The sequence below is a fragment of the Acyrthosiphon pisum genome, chromosome A3 (assembly GCF_005508785.2).
Source record: "Acyrthosiphon pisum isolate AL4f chromosome A3, pea_aphid_22Mar2018_4r6ur, whole genome shotgun sequence".
NCBI classification, from domain to species: domain Eukaryota; kingdom Metazoa; phylum Arthropoda; class Insecta; order Hemiptera; family Aphididae; genus Acyrthosiphon; species Acyrthosiphon pisum.
This window is the reverse complement of record NC_042496.1, coordinates 17,131,758-17,150,026: the sequence shown is the minus strand read 5'-3', so window position 1 is coordinate 17,150,026 and position 18,269 is coordinate 17,131,758. Positions and strand designations below refer to the sequence as shown.

The 18,269-nt window shown below is 29.3% G+C and overlaps 2 protein-coding genes across 3 annotated transcripts; one reads left to right on the top strand and one right to left on the bottom strand.

Moving 5' to 3' along the window:
- Positions 1 to 799: 799 nt before the first annotated feature.
- Positions 800 to 5,159, bottom strand: LOC100160809. Its single transcript, XM_001942633.5, has 8 exons — positions 4,834 to 5,159; positions 4,188 to 4,692; positions 3,886 to 4,083; positions 3,501 to 3,576; positions 3,276 to 3,424; positions 2,372 to 2,755; positions 1,294 to 1,491; positions 800 to 1,229 (listed from the first exon to the last, which is right to left on the bottom strand). Exons 2-8 carry the CDS (start codon positions 4,669 to 4,671, stop codon positions 1,093 to 1,095), a joined length of 1,626 nt encoding a protein of 541 aa, XP_001942668.1. The 5' UTR covers positions 4,672 to 4,692; positions 4,834 to 5,159; the 3' UTR covers positions 800 to 1,092.
- A 1,244-nt stretch (positions 5,160 to 6,403) lies between these two features.
- Positions 6,404 to 17,804, top strand: LOC100158739 (protein toll). 2 transcript variants are annotated; one of them, XM_029491823.1, is made up of 7 exons: positions 6,404 to 7,419; positions 7,498 to 7,602; positions 7,668 to 7,758; positions 8,113 to 8,717; positions 12,527 to 14,552; positions 16,642 to 16,800; positions 16,893 to 17,804. In XM_029491823.1, exons 5-7 carry the CDS (start codon positions 12,528 to 12,530, stop codon positions 17,631 to 17,633), a joined length of 2,925 nt encoding a protein of 974 aa, XP_029347683.1. In that variant the 5' UTR covers positions 6,404 to 7,419; positions 7,498 to 7,602; positions 7,668 to 7,758; positions 8,113 to 8,717; position 12,527; the 3' UTR covers positions 17,634 to 17,804. The 2 variants fall into 2 exon arrangements, with proteins under 2 accessions (XP_029347683.1, XP_001942733.2); XM_001942698.5 differs by having other exon boundaries at positions 6,404 to 7,606.
- Positions 17,805 to 18,269: the final 465 nt, after the last annotated feature.

Genomic DNA, 18,269 nt, shown 5'->3' with positions numbered 1-18,269 from the left:
ATGGTTACATTCTATAGTTAGTAGATAATAATTTGAAAAAAACATAACTTAGGTGGCTAGGTAATCAAGAAACATAAGACATAAGGATAAAACAAAATCTAAATTAGCATATTTACTATTACGAATTTAAAATGTTTATTTTCACTCAAATAGACAACTCTTATTTCAACAATACATCATAAATTTTTCACACATGCATGAGGGGTGTTCATAATCTAATTTAGTTAATTAAACATTTAAGTTCGCAATAAAAAAAAAATGCATTAAATGGATTGCTGTTCCCTATGATATTGTTTTCTCTACATTAAGGATTTCCTCAGATGGTTAAACAGTTAAACTGAAATGGTACCAGGGGTTAAAGTGGGAAAAAATTCCAGAGGGGACTGATGTCTCCATATAGTTTTAAGCGTTCCATATATATTTTTATGTATGTCTACTGTATAAAATCCTAATTTGTCAAAGGGGACGCTTTTTAACTGCCGTCAGAGGTAGGGGAACTGAGTCTTCCCACGTCCCCCTCTCCCACTTTAACCCCTGACTACTAATTATCTATATATATAAAAATCTAATGCTGTTTGTTAGTCTCGCTAAAACTCGAGAATGACTGGACCGATTTAGCTCATTTTGGTCTTAAATTATTTGTGGAAGTCCAGAGAAAGTTTAAAAGGTGAGTGAGTATGAAAATGTTTACAATTAATTATTCAATTATTATAAATTATAATCTCAACTACAAGTGGATAATATGAATATTGTTTTGATAAAATGTCTGTTTATTTAATTCTAAATAAGTAACGCAACAGAAAATATAATATGTTGTTTTATTTTTGTTTTGTACAAAAATATGAAGGCTATTAGTTACTATTAATGTAACAATTTGATCAATTAATAATAAAACTTAATAATACAATTAACTTTAAGTACTTACAGTTAAACATTTGTTCATATAATAAAACTATTTTATGCTTGATTGTTTGAACATGTTAAGGTTTATAAACATTAAGTAAAAACAAAATTGTTTATAAAAATTATGAGATATGTTAATTGTCACTTAATTAATGTCATTATGTTGCATAACATTTAGCATAACTCATACTATATACCAGGTGACATAGGTTGAACCCATCTCCACACTTGAAAGTCTTCACCGTCAATTTCTTGAACTTCAGATCTTACACTAGATTCTGATTCAGTAAAGTATTGAACTACTTCAGCCCAAATTTTAGATTTTGCTGAAAAATAAAATATTAACTTTGAAAAAATGTATTAATGTTAAAAAAAAATGGTTAATGTTACCTTGTCTCTCATTGAATGGAATCAAATGATCACGTATATGAATAATGGGTAGATAACTTTCATTTGGTTTATTTTGTGCTTGTTCTTTTAGTAAATCAATTGTATTTTCAACTAATTGGTTCACTTCCTGCTTATAGTTTTCACTTTTCGTTGAGATGTAGCATATAATAAAATAAAGACCTACAATTGACAGGGCCACTGAAAATAATAAATATATATTTATATAATATTAAATTTGTTCACATAAAATATATAATAATATGTATTTTCATGTTTTGACGAAGTGATTCTCAAACTAGGGCTAGAGATTTTCTGGGTGGTTGTAAACACATAATGCACTTATACATAAGAAATAATAAATTTATAAATAAACTCATAAACTCATAAATTCGTAATTTCCAGGAGAAGGTTTTTACGAAAGAAAATTTTTGGAAAATCTACCGAAAAAGTAGGAAATTTGGATGTAAAAAATACAACAGTGGCGCAACAGTGTATTATATATTGGTAATCGGGCATGGTTGTTGATTTGTATTTTTTTTTTTTGTCAATATATATATACTTCTATACTTTATTTTATAAAGTGGAGTTGTTAGTTGCCGTTGTTGAAAGTAATCTCTGGAACTACTGAACCTATTTCAAAAATTCTTTTACCCAACCTTCGAATTAGTAGGGACGACCTACGAAAAGAATGTTTTACTCATGGCCAAATGATGTATTTTATAATTGTTTCAAATATACAATAGCATTGCTGGGTCAGCCATCTTATACCATTATGAAAATCCCGTGTCACAATGTTTGTCCGACAAACAAAACGACAAACTTTGTATAACATTGATACTATTGTACATTGATAACATTTGATACATCAATTAAAAATTTCAAATGCTAATAAAATATCAAATTTCAGATTGTAAAATTTTTTTTTAGAATGTGTTTACATTGAATATAATTACATAAATATTATTTTAAAAAGATAACGGAAAGTTTGTAGTTAGGTTTTAACTTTAAAATGATATAGTGGCATATACAGAATACAAAACTTTTAAGACTTTAAATAATACACATTGAATATACATACCTATTCCTATCCATGTAAATAGATAGAACATGTTGGAAAAAATATGTTTTACTGCACAGAGAACTGGTAAATTTGGTTGTACATTGACTTTAAATGAAGTGTCAAATCCAATTGGTGAATCAGAATAGGTTTTTGCGATGCTTTTAAAAAGTTCAACTAATTCTTCAATTTCCCTGGATGGTAAATTTTCATGGGTTGAAATATATTCAAATACAGTTTGTGGATTTACAATTGGCTCAATATCCGATTTGTCACATTGGTTCTTTATGTATTTATCTTGTACCTGTGATACTAATGAATTATACAAACGTTGTACTTTTTCTTGTTCTGTATCGCAATTATCTCCTTGGAGACCTTTTTTAGCACACAATGAGCTTAAAATACCTAAAAATGATAAAATAATAATAATAGTGATTTAAAAAAAAAAAACAATGATTGTATTCGTCAATATTGATTATCACCAAGATAGGAAAATAATTTTAAAATACATGTTGTCAGTCAATCAAGTAATAAACTTGATCATATATAAAACGATCTTGATTTTTTACTAGAAATTTTAAAAAAAGTTATTGAAGTTTAATTCAGGGACAATTGGTCATATTGAAACAATTAGGATATATTAATTAAAACCTGGACATATGGCCATTTTAGTTTTTGTGTATAATAAATAAATATTATTCATCAAACTATATAATTTACTTTTCAAAGCTTAGAGTATAAGATTATTTTGAGCAGCTTACTTCTGATAAGTGTTACAGTTAAAATAAACATATTCAAATTTTGACCTGTTTAATAACAAGTTAAAAGCTAGTTTTCAAAATAATCTTAATAATGATAATAAAGATAATAATAATGATAAAGCAAATTAAAATATAATGTTATAAGCTTAAACATGTTTAATTACTTGGCGGTAATACAGCTGTAGTTGGTTGTACTGAAATGAAGTATAATCCAAAAATTACTACAAAAAATCCAACAAAAAGGAGAATGATATGTTGAGTGTTTTTTGTATAATTTATCAGACTCTTTTGCTGTGCAGATTGATAGTTTTTCCTAGGTAAAAATAATATTTATACATTTTACATAGATATATTAATATTTTGTGGTAATGGAAAATTTCTTAGCAAACCTTAAGCTTCTTGAAGTTATTTTTGAAATAGGAGACGGTGAATTAAATAGCGAAGGCTTTGATAGAGTTTCTTTATCTGAAAATTATTAATCAAACATAATATCATTGATTACAAATACTAGTATTCATACTATAAGGAATAAGAAATATGCTCAATGATAAGACTGCGCATATTTTGTTAAGGGGAAATGTATAATTTATATAGGTAACCAACAATAAACTCAAGACGACGTCACGAGTATACATTTAATTTTATACTATGCTAGTATTTATAATCAATGATAAAATGTTGTATCTAATGTTTTATTATAATATGTACATATATCGACACTTTTAAATAACGTGATAAGTTTAAGCTAGGGAAAAAAATTAGGGATGTACTTACCCTGTGATTGGTTCATCATTTTTTCTTTCCATCTTTGTATTGCTTGATCAGCATGTGATGGAGTTTTGGTAACAGAACTCGAGCGTAGTTGTCGACTAATTCCGTCTGGTGATGTTTTAATTACTTGAGAGTCAAAAAGTTTAGATGTTATTTTCTCTGATGGTATTTCTCGTTTTTTTTCTGGAGAATTTTTTGTTTCTGTTGAGTTATAAATTGAGTTACAATGTGACGAGTAAATAGTACCATTCAACTATCAAAATATTAAAATGAGCAAACATTTAAAAATAAAGTTAATAATATACCTGGCGATACATATGAGTTTTGATGGTCAGGTGTATTTTTCCAATTGGATACATTCATTAAAGACGTTTCATTTGATTTAGGAGAAGAACTAGCTATGTATGGATTGGCAGGTAGTATGGACCGTCCTAGTGAGCCAACATCGGCTTCAGAATCTGAGTTATCAAATAGATCTGGAGCCTTATACATTCGCTGTTGACGAGCGCTTTTCCTGGGACTATTCATACTGTCAAATGTCTTATGTTGCGAGTGTTTTCCATCCACAGAAGATGATATCATAATCGACTCATTGGTACCATTAGCCGAACTCCTTAACTTAGGTGGTGGCATACTACTAGTAGCAGCTGTTTTGTCCGATTGTCCACCCTCAAGACTTGCAAGCTTTTTCAACAACAAATTCCTGGTAGTACTGGTAACTGGAGGGACCACTGCATTGAATACCGACAAACGGCGACGTAGCTCTTGGTCTGATATTATTTCACCCATTGTGTTTGTTATTCAAATAAACTAGAAAACGACAAAAGGTTAACAATAACAAAAAAAAAAAATGTCTGCATAGACACACATAGGTAACGTAAAACATGATTAGTTGAACATTATGAGATGGACTGTGTAGTATTTGTGTGAACAGTGGACAAACGTACTTACCGAACAAATGGTGTAGACAGAGCAATTAATATAATATTTAGTCAGTATGTTTAAACTATGGGTAGTAATCACAAGTAAAATTTTAACGTATTCTGTACAATCATTGGAAAATTGATAATTTATGAAAGTGTAAAGTGTTAAGTCTGCAATCACAATTCACAACTATAACTTATAAGTCTACAGTCACTATTGAGTATTGGCAAAACAAATAACAACAACAATAAACATAAATTCATAAACATTCATGTTAATCAGTCAAGCCGGTCAACACTCAAGAATTTAGAATACAAGATATATCATATTACTAGATGATTTCGATGGAGTCATAAAATTCTACCAGTAACCACGACTAACGTGATGCCGTTATTCTTCAAATCAGCATCATTGTTGATCAGTGTAGCCAATCTCATATCATTTTTTAGTGGCAGTCGGTTTTTATCATCCTTAAGTCTTTGTCCCCATCACGGACTTCCACGACCGTGGTGCGGACTATATTCTATCTATCTATCTTAGTCCGTGGTCCCCGTAAGGGGAATTTACGATATTACGATGATGTCTGTGCGTTTTTTATGTGTCCGTCATTACTTTTTGGGATTGGGATAGTAAACGTGGTTCAATTTTCTCCAACAGTATCTTTTCAGGAGGTTCTTTTAGATGTTACTTTAGGGGGTCAAAAGTAAAAATGTCCAATAGTTTTTAAAAGCGTTAGATGCCCGAACAAAAAAATATGAAAAAACTGAGATTCTTACGCAAAACCAGTTTTTGAAAAGATAGATTTTTTTTTTAGTTTACCTAATCCTAAAAAAAATAAGCAAATATATCAAAACATTTTTGAAATATTCCACTAGATAACTTTTTGAGCTATTTATAGCCATAAGAAAATTTGAGTATTGTTAGTTTTTTCTTAACTATAGTCGATAAAAAATGTTCTGTCAGTCAAAACTTGGAAAATATAATATAACATTCCTCATAATAATTGATTTATTGGAAATTAAAAAAAAGTTGAGCGTAATTCCACAATAGTTTTTTATGTGCGCCTGAAGTTAAAATGTTGACAAAATTCATTAAAATCACAAAAATTGGTAAATTTTTTTGAATCAGAAATTCATAAAAATTCTTCTATTTATATCTAAGCTTTGAAAAATTGATAAACATTTAACAAAAAAACAAGTTTACGGGAAAATTAAATTAAATTTGTACGAGCTTTTAAACCTAGAGTCTAGCAGAAACTAGAAGTCTAGAACTGTATACAGTTCAGTGCATGCGACAATAAGAACTGAAATAGAAAACCAGATTACAATCACAGAATAGATGAAATTATTTATAAATTTATTTATTTCATATATTCTGTGTTACAATATTACATTGAAGGTCATACAGATTTCTGTGAAAGATTAGTGAGGACATAGGTATGATTTATCAATACAGGCTGTATTATAGGTATTAACTATTAACATTGATTATAGCATTATTGATATTATATTACCTTCCTACCTATAAGCGCGGAATAGTGAAATAGCGACGATTCACGATGGACGAAATATTTCACGCGCAGTCACTACTCGTCGTACACTGTACAGTGTACACGCGTACCTGTAGTAGTGTAGTGCCGCGCACTGTCTGCGATCGTGTGAAATCGTGTCGTGTAAAATCTAACATAATATCGCCAGTATTGTGTAAATACCTGCGAGTTACAACGACAATTCGACTTCGCTATTCAACTTAATTTTTACGGTCGCTAATCGTTAAATAATAGTCGCCCGAATACCGCGATGTCTACCAAGCCGCGTCGTCGTGTTGTGTTTCGTTCGCAGTTGTCTGACCAACGACGCGCGTCCAGTGGCGTGTATCATAAAAACAATTGGTGTTGCCCAAATAATTTTAGGAGACCTACCCCCCATAATACTGTTATACCTACCGACCTATAAAATTATCTATTTTTTCATCTATCGATACCCACCCACCCACCCATATATTTAAGGAGTTGCCCGAGCAACACTTGGACCCTATGTTACACGCCACTGCGCGCGTCCGATCCTTCCAGTTTTCAGTCTCTTCCTCGACATACCTACGTCTCATTTACGTATATCGTATACCTTACGGCTGTGATGTTATTATTAGATACGATTTACGACGTCTGTGCGGGTAACGGGCACTGCGGTGTAAAACGGACGATAGCGTTTCTACTTGGGCCGCAGCCCGCAGCGCATCTCATTGTCCCCAGAACTAGGCAGGTCTAGTCGAATAATCCCCTTCGCACCAGTGGCGTTATTACGGGGGGGAGGGGGGTGGATATGGGTCCCCCATGAGCTGTATTTATGTATTGTCTAATACTCTTAAATAGTTCAAATACAAACTTATAAATCATTACGAAACTAGAAAAAAAAATAAAATGTTGTTTTGGTATAAATATTACCCAGCTATAAAAATATTTACCCGGTAAACGATAAGCATATTCCAAAATAAATGGTCTGATTCATTTAATTCTTATTTATTAATAAACACTGTGGGTACCCTGCCACACACTGTACCAAATTACAGTACCTACCTACTTCCTACACAATACTTGCATATAGATTATAGATGGTAAGTAATTCGATAATGGGAAAAACCACCATTCCAAAAACATAATATAATAATAAATACATTCATCGTTCCACTCAGAATCTAAAATGTAACTTCAAGATTTACATTTCGAAGAACGATTACTGCGAACGCTCACCGACACTTTTTACATTGATTATTGCGATTGTGTATTGACACTACACAGTAGGTACACATCGTGTCATAGTCACAGTGTCACACAACTTAATAATTGATTTTATTTTTATAAGCTAAAAGAAAAATGGAGCAAAAATAAAGTAAACTACCAGCAACTATAGTAGTACATCATTGAATTTTTTATAAAAGAAGCTTGGACTTGACGTAAGCATTACAATTTTAAATTATTCAAAATATTAAACATTATTAGGCCCGGAATTAAATGTTTTAAAATCGTACAAAATATGTATGACGTATTTTATACACTTATTAATTTATAATTAGTATTACAACTCGCGCTAAAATTGTGTAAAATTAAATAAACACCAGTTAAAAATTTAACTGCAGTCACTGCAGTTTATTCAATAAACAGTTAGGTACCTATGTCATATTCATTTTTATAAAAAATTTGAATGAGTTTATTAAAAAAAATAGAATTTAATAATTTATAATAATAATTAATAATACCTAATATTTAATAATAATTTTACCTACACATTTTCTTGTTTATTATTTAAGGAAAACAGAGCAATCCGATGATGCGTATCACGGGCAAAGCCCCCCCACAAGTTTGCCATACAAATTTATTTTGATCCCCCCCTCATGAAACATTCTCAATCACGCCGCTGCTTCGCACCGGAAGCTCCGCAGTCGTCTTACGGTAGGGCACTATAGATACAGGTATGCTACGCCGCCATTTTGCGACTAATAATGTTATGTGAATATGAATTTCTCCCCCTTTATTTTATTATTTTATCATTGATAAATGAGTCGCAAAATGGTGGCATAGCATACCCATGATATTATATAGAGCCTTACTTAGGGATGAGTGCGCCACAGTCGTTCCATCGACGGCGATGGCCGATGACGTGATGCCCAGTGCCCACATAACATGGTATGATCGAAAAAGTCCAGATTTGGTCCAAGTTCGCGCAATACGTCACTTGCTTACCCGTATTATCATATTGTCATTAAATTATTACTACTATACACTATGCTACGTCACGTGCTTACCGAAGGATCTGACCGTCAAAAAGTTACGATCATACCTATTGTTTTTATATCATGCCATGAAGAGTTCGTTGAAGCACTACAAATTCTGCATTGCGTACCAGTCTGCTTAAGTAAGTTTTCCCGGCGATTACCTCTGATTATTGTGTTGATATAAGCAATTAATAAGTAATAAGTTATGTCTTGTTGCGGGTTTCTGGAGGTCCTCGTGCAGAAGCGCGCGCGAGAGACGACCGCAAGTCGCAACCACAATCGTTATATTTTTGTCGAGATTTTTCGTCTTGTAAAATGAGAATTTAGTTTACGTAGACTACATTTTTGGGTGGTGAGGGAAATAATATATTTTTATTTTTACACCTTCCATTTTCAAATAATTTTACAATAATATATATTTATAGTTTATACATGTTAACTCATTATAATAAAGGTACCGTCTATAGCAGTCCTTGAAATTTTTTAGAAAATATATCAAATAAGAACTATTTAGTAGATAATAGATACCTATCTATCCTTATTGTAATAATCAGGGCTCGGAAGCTGTAACAAATGCATATTTTTCTTGGTTCGTCCTAGAACATCCAAAGTAAGATACAAATATGTATCATACTTCTCTGATGTCATACACGAAATTTTATTTTGCTATTTTTAGTCATATTTTCTTAATATACATAATATATACTTACATATTATACAAAGTATAGGAAATTATCACATTATTTTGAAAATAATGATTAATTTGGTTAGGAAATAGGTAATAAATAGATCTTATAAGTACACTTTTACAAACATATTTAAGTAATTTAATATATATTTTGTTAACAGTTTATAATTCAACTAGTCCAGACAGTCCCTGATGTCTATGAGCCCAACAATTTTATAAAATTGTATAATTACATTTAACTTTTTAAAATAAATTTAATTTTTTCAATTTAAATGCATATTTTTTGATTTTTTGTGCTGTTTATGGCGCATATTTTGGAGTTTTTCAGTGCATATTTAAGAGCTAAAAAGTAACATTTTTAGTGCTACAACTTCCAAGCCCTGGTAGTAACCAAAAGGGTCCCTATTACAATATAAAGAATTTAATAATAAATCAGTAATTACATAGAACGCACATAGAAAAAAAATACTGAAACAAGCATAATGCTTTAAAAAAAAAAAAAAATATTGTGTCCAATGAATTAAAACTCAATACAGGAGAAAAAAAACAGTAACTTTGCTCCCACTATAAAATGTCAGGGGGCAACTTCCTTCCTCCCTTACCCAAGATTATTTTTATGTGTATAGTTTTCTTTTAGATAATTCATTCCAGGGTGGTGCAAGTTGACCATTGATTTGTGTAAATATATGTATTTTTTTTGGTATTTTAACAATAGGTAGATAATATAAAATTATTTACATAAATGTACTATAAGTAAATATATATAATAACACTTATTATAATATATATTTAAATTGCATGTACCTGTTACTATTTACTATACTTCGCCCTCTACCTATAATCAGTATGTGCGTCATGTTTTTTTCTCTGTATATTACAGGATTCAAAAATCCACAGGTTTTTTTAAAAAATCTGACCCGGATGGGTTTGAATAGGTAATAATGGGTTTTAAATTTTAATAGGTTTTAATAATTTGCAAATGAATGCAGTTCCTGAGACTTTTTTATTAGGGTAGTTCCTTAGAAATCTAACCCATACAAATGCATAGTAAGATGCTGTTTAAAAGTAAAATAACATGTACCTATTTTATAAAAGTAAATATTATAATTTTTTGATTTTGTTAAATTTGTTTTTTATTTGTTACTAAAAAGTAATTTTTTACTGGGTTTTATAACCAGGCCAGTGGGTTTTAATCGGTTGGACCTAGTACTTCGATCCCTGGTATGTTGATAACAAGGTTGTAATAACACAGAATTTGCTGATACGCAAATACACGAACGACATAGCAAATTTTCTTTCACTAATTTCAATAGTGTGCTTTTAGTTTTGATATTAGAGTGATTTGACCTATTATACACTTTTTAGATAATAACATTATCTGTGCTTAAGCGTTGGCTCTTATTTGATATTTTAATTTTTAAGCGAGATATGAGCATTTTTAATTATTGATATTTCACATACCCATATCTTATTTGAAAATGAAAATTTTGAAAAATCGACAACGCTTAATCACAGATAATGTTCTTACTTAAAAGTTTTATAATAGGTCAATTCACTCTAGTATCAAAACTAACAGCACACTATTGAAACTAGTGAACGACAATTTGCTATGTCGTGCGTGTGCAAGACGGAGACAGCAAATGTACGGGTACCTAACGTCCTCTTAAATTTGATTATCCTTAAAATTACTTTTGTATCCCTGAATAAACTATTAATAATGAAATTGATTTTTTTTTAAATCCTAATATCAAAGTAACCTTTTAAAGGAGCACACAACACAAAAAAAAAAAAATATTTTAATTATTATTTGAATTATTGTCATTATGGCTATATAAAATGGTTGTTCGAACGCTCGCCATGACGTGACGTTTAACCAAATGTCTCTTTTATGATTTTTAATATTTAAAAAAAACTAAACGTCATATAGAAATTCTGATTCTTGCGTCGTCTTAAACACATAAAACCACACATTTATACGTAAATTAAATTTCAAAAATAAAATGTTTAGGAGGGTAAATCGTTGTGAGAAGCGAGGAACTTTTACACGTATAAGATAGGCAATTATGATGAGTAGGGCCCAATGACGTCACGCGGCTATTTTACATTTCTTAATATCTCTTAAAGTAATAATATTTTTTACATAGGATTTTCACCAAATCATTTTATATAGCCATAATTACAATAATTCAACATTTAAAAATAATTTAAATATTTTTTTTTTTTTTTGTGTTGTGTGCTCCTTTAACAATTTGATACCTATTTGTGAGATAAGACTTAAAAAAACTTAGTTCAACACCTCTCACACCACAGTATTCTAGTTTTTTAATTAAGATATCATGGCAAACAGAATCAAATGCCTTTTTTAGATCCAAAAACACACCAACTATTTCTTTTTTTTGCATTCGATTGATCTGATATAGTTTTTGTAGCATTGTAGGCTGTAGCTGAGTACGTCCGTAGTAGATAGATTGCTCCTAAATCCATATATTGATTATAATATACTGAATCGTATATTGTACTTATTCACTATAAATAATCAATAATCCTTATAAAAAAATATATCAATGTGAATAAAATTTTTTTTTTATAAACTTCATTGGATATTTTTACTTGGATGATTTAAATTCATATTAATTTGTTAATTACAAATTCACAATATTTACTTAGAATTTTATTTATAACTAGCTGATCCCGAGCACTTCGTTTCCCGGCAACCAATAATAATTATTATAATAGCTTCATAACCCATGGCAACCGTTTATAAACAAAAATTTCTATCGGAAATCTCAAAATTCCTATTTGAGCACCTCCCGGGGTTGGTCCTCTCCCTTTTTAAATTAGCCTATCTTCTGCTCAGAGATATAATCTATCTATGTGTATAAAAATATCTGATCCCGTTCACTTCGTTGCCCATTGAAATTGACAACTCTACATGAATAATATGTTTTACATATCAAAATGGCAACCATTTATATACAAAACATACCATCGGAAGTTTCAAAATAATATATAATTGGTTGCCATGGTAATATGGACATACACGGGACTATATACCTATATAAAAATATCTGATCCCATGCACTTCGTTGCCCATTATAAAGACCTATGATTATGATTATAATAGCCTCAACACTGATGGTAACCATGGTAGCTTTGGTAACCTTAGTAACCATGATAACATGGACACACACACTGACACACATACATATATTTTTATAATATATTATATAGATTTTAAAGCAAAAATGTTTTTTTTTTCAGAATGAACTGGTTAATGCACATAATTATACTCCAAGTACTTCTTGGTCAAGTATTATCAAATTTTACTTGCACAGGTATAAAAAATATTGATAAATGCTTATGTATAGACGAACTTTATGGTGAAAATAAACAAGTGAAATGTGAGTTGTCAACTTTGGAATTCAATTTGATGGAATCCATAATTAAAATTGAATGCAATTCTTCAGATCAAACACGATGGGAACAGAATTTTGGTCAAATTGATATTAATAAATTACATTATGAAAAATGCCTATTATCCGATACAGGAATTAATCAAACCATCTCAACACTTGGCATTAATAAGGTTCAAAGTTTGAAACTAGTTGCCATGAGAATCAATGGTAGTCTAGAAAATACTTACTTGTCAAATTTGGAGAACGTGGAGACGTTAGATATTACTCTTACCAAATTAATATTAACCAATGAATCGTTTGAAGGAACACCTCGTTTAACAAAATTATATCTTAGAGAAAACTACATAGAAGATATACCTGCAGATGTGTTCAAACCACTTACTATTTTAGAAATATTAGATTTAGGAGATAATAAGATAACCAAAATAAATAGTGATCTATTTTATGGTATTCCATTGAAATTTTTGAGTTTGGACACAAATTATTTAACATCTTTGGACCTAAATTCTCAGAGTCTGAATTATTTGGATGTAGCCAACAATAGAATTACTTCTTTAACTGTTGGACGCCTCAATCAACTTCTTAATATATCATTAAACAAAAATATTTTAGTAACAATGCCTGACCAAACATTTAAAAACACTTCTTTAGTGTCAATCAGATTCAGCCATGGTAACTTTACCACTATACCTCAAAGATTTTTAACAAATTTAGACAGATTACTTAATGTTTATCTTACGTCTTTAAAAATAGAAAAGGTACCCGAAAATATGATTTGGGGTTCACAAAATATTATAAATTTCTCGTTAGCTTCAAATCATTTGAATGAACTGCCAGTGATGTTTTTTCGGGATGCTAGGAAATTAACATTGTTAGATTTATCTAAAAATCAAATTAAAAATATCAATCATGAATTACTGAAACCATTAGAAAATCTAAAAACCTTAGATTTATCCAATAATTTAATAATCCAAATTAATAACTACAGTTTAAGGCACTTAAAAAACTTGAAGTACCTCGATTTGGAAAGAAATAAGATAACAAATATTGAACGGGAAGCATTAAATTTCCCAAAATTAAAAACATTAAAATTGGCTTATAATAAAATAAGTAACTTGACCTCAAATTACTCATTCTCATTATATTATTTGGATAAAGTTGAAACTATTGATTTATCAAACAATTTCATAGATTGTATTGATCCTGGATGGGTAACTTTGACCAATTTAATTAATATTAATCTATCAAGTAATAACTTCACTGTACTCAGAATACAAGATATACGATATATAAATAAAATTGCAAAAACTAATCTTAACAATAATCCATTAGAAGTAATTGATTTATCAAATTTAGAAATAGTTGCAAGTGCACAATCGTCACCATACAATTTCTGGAATAAAAGACAAATAAATCTGTCAAGTGATAAATTCATTTGTGATTGTCGTAATTATGAGTATGCAAGATTTTTACATAAACAAATGCCAGAAATGGTATACAAGTACTTAGAAATTGAACAAAATTTGATTTGCAATGATGGTTTGGATACAGAATTTTTAAGTGTGAATATCGAAAGTTTAACATGTGACTGGAACATTTTTGAGGATGTAGACAAGACTGACTGTTTTGAATGTGAGTGTACTTACCGTCCTCATGACAAATCTGCCCTGATGAATTGTTCAAATAGAAATTTAATAGTGGCACCAGAAGTAATAATTTCAAGTAGAAATGTTAATTATATAGAACTGAACTTAAGAAATAATTCCATCACCAAGTTACCAAACTATGAAAATTTAAACATCAAGAAGTTAAATATTGGTTATAATAATTTAAATACCATTAACATGACGCAGTTACCTAAATATCTTACGGTGAGTTGATGAAACTAGTTTTATATTAAACAATAATTTACGTTTAACTGTTTTAGATTATGACTGAAAAGGATTTATTTCAACCAGTACATAGTTTTTACAGTTATTATTTTTTTTGTAATTGAGTTCTTTAAAATTTTCCTGTAACCTTACTATTGATAGAAACTTTAATCTATATGTATATTTTATAGCTAATAATACTTACCTATATTAATGTAGGTATCTGAAAATGATTACAACACACAACATTTTTAATAAATCTAAAGTCATTAACAGGGCTTGCGACTTCTAGTGTTTGCATTTTTGTTTGAGGTAAATGAACAGATAGCAAAATAATCTATGAATCGGTTTTATGCTAAAATTCAGAAGTATTCACTGTACACTGTATATTCACCTCGCCGATCAATGCTGTGTCGTGTGCCCGTTTACAACTTGCCATTGTTTATAAATAAATATATTTCGGTTATATGCCTTTTTTAAATGTACAACATACCTGTTCACAATAATCCATTTCACTCTATTATTTTTAAAATTAGAGTGGATTAACTTTGTATACAATTAAAAAGTAAAATTATTATCTAGGACATTTTGGAGGCTTTTATTGATATTTGAATTTTGAAGCATGTTATAACTTATAATCATCAGTACAATGTATAATTTTAAAATGCTCGTAACTTTCTTTCTAATTAATAAAAGCGTCCAAGATGCCCCAGATAATAATCTCACCATGACTCGCCTATAAATTTTATAACAGTTTGATTCACCAAAATTTTAAAAATAACAGTAAATTGGATTATTTTGAATGTAAAATTTGCTGTGTTGTATATTTCAAAGATGGAGTCAACACATGCGGGTATTGCATCCTCTTAAAGCGGCTCATAAACGATCAATATTATTGATATCAATAAATATTAAAACGGTTTTAATATTTTCAATATAACCAATAATATATTATATTGAATATTGCACGTGTGTGGGCTTAATGAAAGTGCTTAATGCAAGTGGATATTGTTTTAATTGTAAGTTACTCAAAGGTATTTTTCATACAGATTTATGGTTGTAAACATTTGCAATACCTAATTGTTTTCATTTTTATAAGCTTTGTAGAGCATATTTTGCATTTCTTCAAAGGTACCTATGTTATAATGTATGTTTCATAATTTTCTAGTGCCATAAGTATCTAGCCCTGGTCTTTAATATTATTTTTATGAGTTACACGGAGCTTTAAAAAAATTCTATACACAATATAGTAAGTCTAGGCTCACTCAGAAGTCAAAATTGTTAGAAATACACCACAACCTATATTATAACCCAAGATTTTACTTATAAAATAAAGGTTACCAAAGTAACCTGCATGTGTTGTCTCCACTTCTTACAAATTCATATAATAGCATATTGTCCCCGTTCATGCAAAGTACACTAAGTCCAAAAATCGACTTAGAAATTTGTATTTTAACAATAATAAGGGCTATAAATTTCACAGTGTCATATTATTTACAACTACTCATTAACAGCTACTTCCCTTAAGGGAAACTCAATTAAAAAAAGAAAGAAAAAAATTTGGTTACATATGGTATACATTTAAAGTTTGAAAAAATTTCAAAAGCTGATTCATGTTTTTGAACTTGGTGTGTTTTGCATGAATGGGGACGATATTGTATGTTCTGAATAATTATAATTTAACTCATGTCTAATATGAGAGCCAAATGACCTATTATGTAATTTAGAACTAAGAATATTATTCACTGAAGCTCATAGGTATATTTATTTATATTTTAATTTTGCATTTTGATAATTTTGAAACTAAATTGTTTGTACATTCAAATTTAAAAATAAAATAACCTTTGAGGTACTCTAGATTATATTCTTACTTCTACATTTGATAATAATTCACTCTATAATTCACTCTAGTATTAAAGATTAAACATAACAGAGTTAAACAAATTATTCGGAATGTAAAATTTTTTATGTTATGCATTTGTAGGACAGCGAGACAATGCATGGGGATGTACCAATAGCTTTTTAAGTCTATGATCTTATTATTTTTTAGATTTTTATGAATATATTTTAAATTCAAGTTTTATTTTAGGAATTACACTTGGAACATAATAATCTGACAATGATTAGTGAGACGAATTTGACCAATATATTACACAACTTAAACAACTTAACAATGAACAGTAATTCATGGATATGTGATTGTAATGCTAAGAATACTATCAATTTTATTCACAATTATTCATCTAAGGTGAAACATTTACTGGTGTTCTTTTAAAAGTTTAAAATGATGAGATATTATTATATAGTTAGTATATTATTCTTGTTTTTTTTTTCAAATAGATTTTTGATTTAGCCAATATCACATGCGATCAGTCATCAACTCTGTTACACACCCTGACTGAGAAAGAAGTATGTCAAGAAGAATTAAATACTGACATGATCACTGTAACTATATTTTTAGCAGTGTTGAGTGCAGCATTTAGCTTAGGTTTGTTATGGATGTTGTATAGTAACAACAAAACTAAAATCAAAATATGGCTGTACTCTCATAACATAACATGGCTAATATCTGAAGAATCACTCGACCAGGATAAAAAATATGATGCATTTCTTAGTTTCTCTCACCTAGACATAGAACTAGTTGAAAATCATTTAGTACCAGGCTTGGAAGGAGGGAGCTCACCGTTTAAACTTTGTCATCACTATAGAGACTGGGTAGTCGGCGATTGTGTTCCTAATCAAATTGCTCGTTCAGTTGATGAATCTCGAAGAACTATTATTGTATTATCAAAAAATTATTTAAAGAGTGTTTGGTGTCCTATAGAGTTCAGGGTAGCTTATTCCACTGATCTGAACGAATGCCACAGTCGTATAATCATCATACTTTATAATGACATATCAGAGAAAGATTTAAATCAAGAGTTAAAAGCATATCTGTCCATAAATACTTATATTAAATGGGGAGATAGATGGTTTTGGGAGAAATTGAGATATGCTCTTACATATAGACCAGCGACAAAAAACAAAAATAGAGCTAAGATAATAGTACCAGATAAATTAAATTCTGTTCGGTTAACATAACTTTTATTTTATAATTGATAACCTGTTTTAATTATTTTATAAAATGTAATATTTACATAGTTTTTTCAGTATGTACATTTTGTGACAGTTATTTTATTTTAAGTTATTTTTTTTCTTGTTATAAAATTGAATGTTTATATTATTACTTGTAATTAAACACAAACCGATATAAAAATATTAAGTTGTAAAAAACTATTGTTTTAAATAAAAAAAAGTGTATAAATACACTATACTTTGTTAACTTTAATTTTGTTGTATCAAATATGTTTAAAATATTCATATTTATTGTTATAAATAATTTACACAAACTTAATAAATATCAATAGGTATGTACTGGGCTTATGCGTAATGTTTATTTAACTTGAAATTCTTGGGATAATTGTTTTACTCAAATCCAAAGTTTATAGTTTATTATTAATAAAAAAAAAAAATACTAATTGTCAATTGAATAGAGTGGAGAGAGGTGAGTATCTAATATCTATAAAATGTTTGAAAGATGTACTGTGTCTTACAATAAATTGAATTATCGTAATAAAGTACTTTTATATTTGTATTTAAAGAGTTAAAACTAAAATGTTCCTGAACAATAAATAATTAATTAAAATATAGATCAATTTTACACAAAATTACAAAAAA

Excerpts from the sequence above, each read along its gene's own strand:
- LOC100160809 (XM_001942633.5), bottom strand. The coding sequence starts at position 4,671 with ATGGGTGAAATAATATCAGACCAAGAGCTACGTCGCCGTTTGTCGGTA. Across the intron at positions 4,084-4,187 it reads AAACTCATATGTATCGCCAG|AAACAAAAAATTCTCCAGAA; the intron begins GTATATTATTAA and ends ATAACTCAACAG. Across the intron at positions 2,756-3,275 it reads TACAGCTGTATTACCGCCAA|GTATTTTAAGCTCATTGTGT; the intron begins GTAATTAAACAT and ends TATCATTTTTAG.
- LOC100158739 (XM_029491823.1), top strand. The coding sequence starts at position 12,528 with ATGAACTGGTTAATGCACATAATTATACTCCAAGTACTTCTTGGTCAA. Across the intron at positions 14,553-16,641 it reads AGTTACCTAAATATCTTACG|GAATTACACTTGGAACATAA; the intron begins GTGAGTTGATGA and ends GTTTTATTTTAG. Across the intron at positions 16,801-16,892 it reads TTCACAATTATTCATCTAAG|ATTTTTGATTTAGCCAATAT; the intron begins GTGAAACATTTA and ends TTTTTCAAATAG.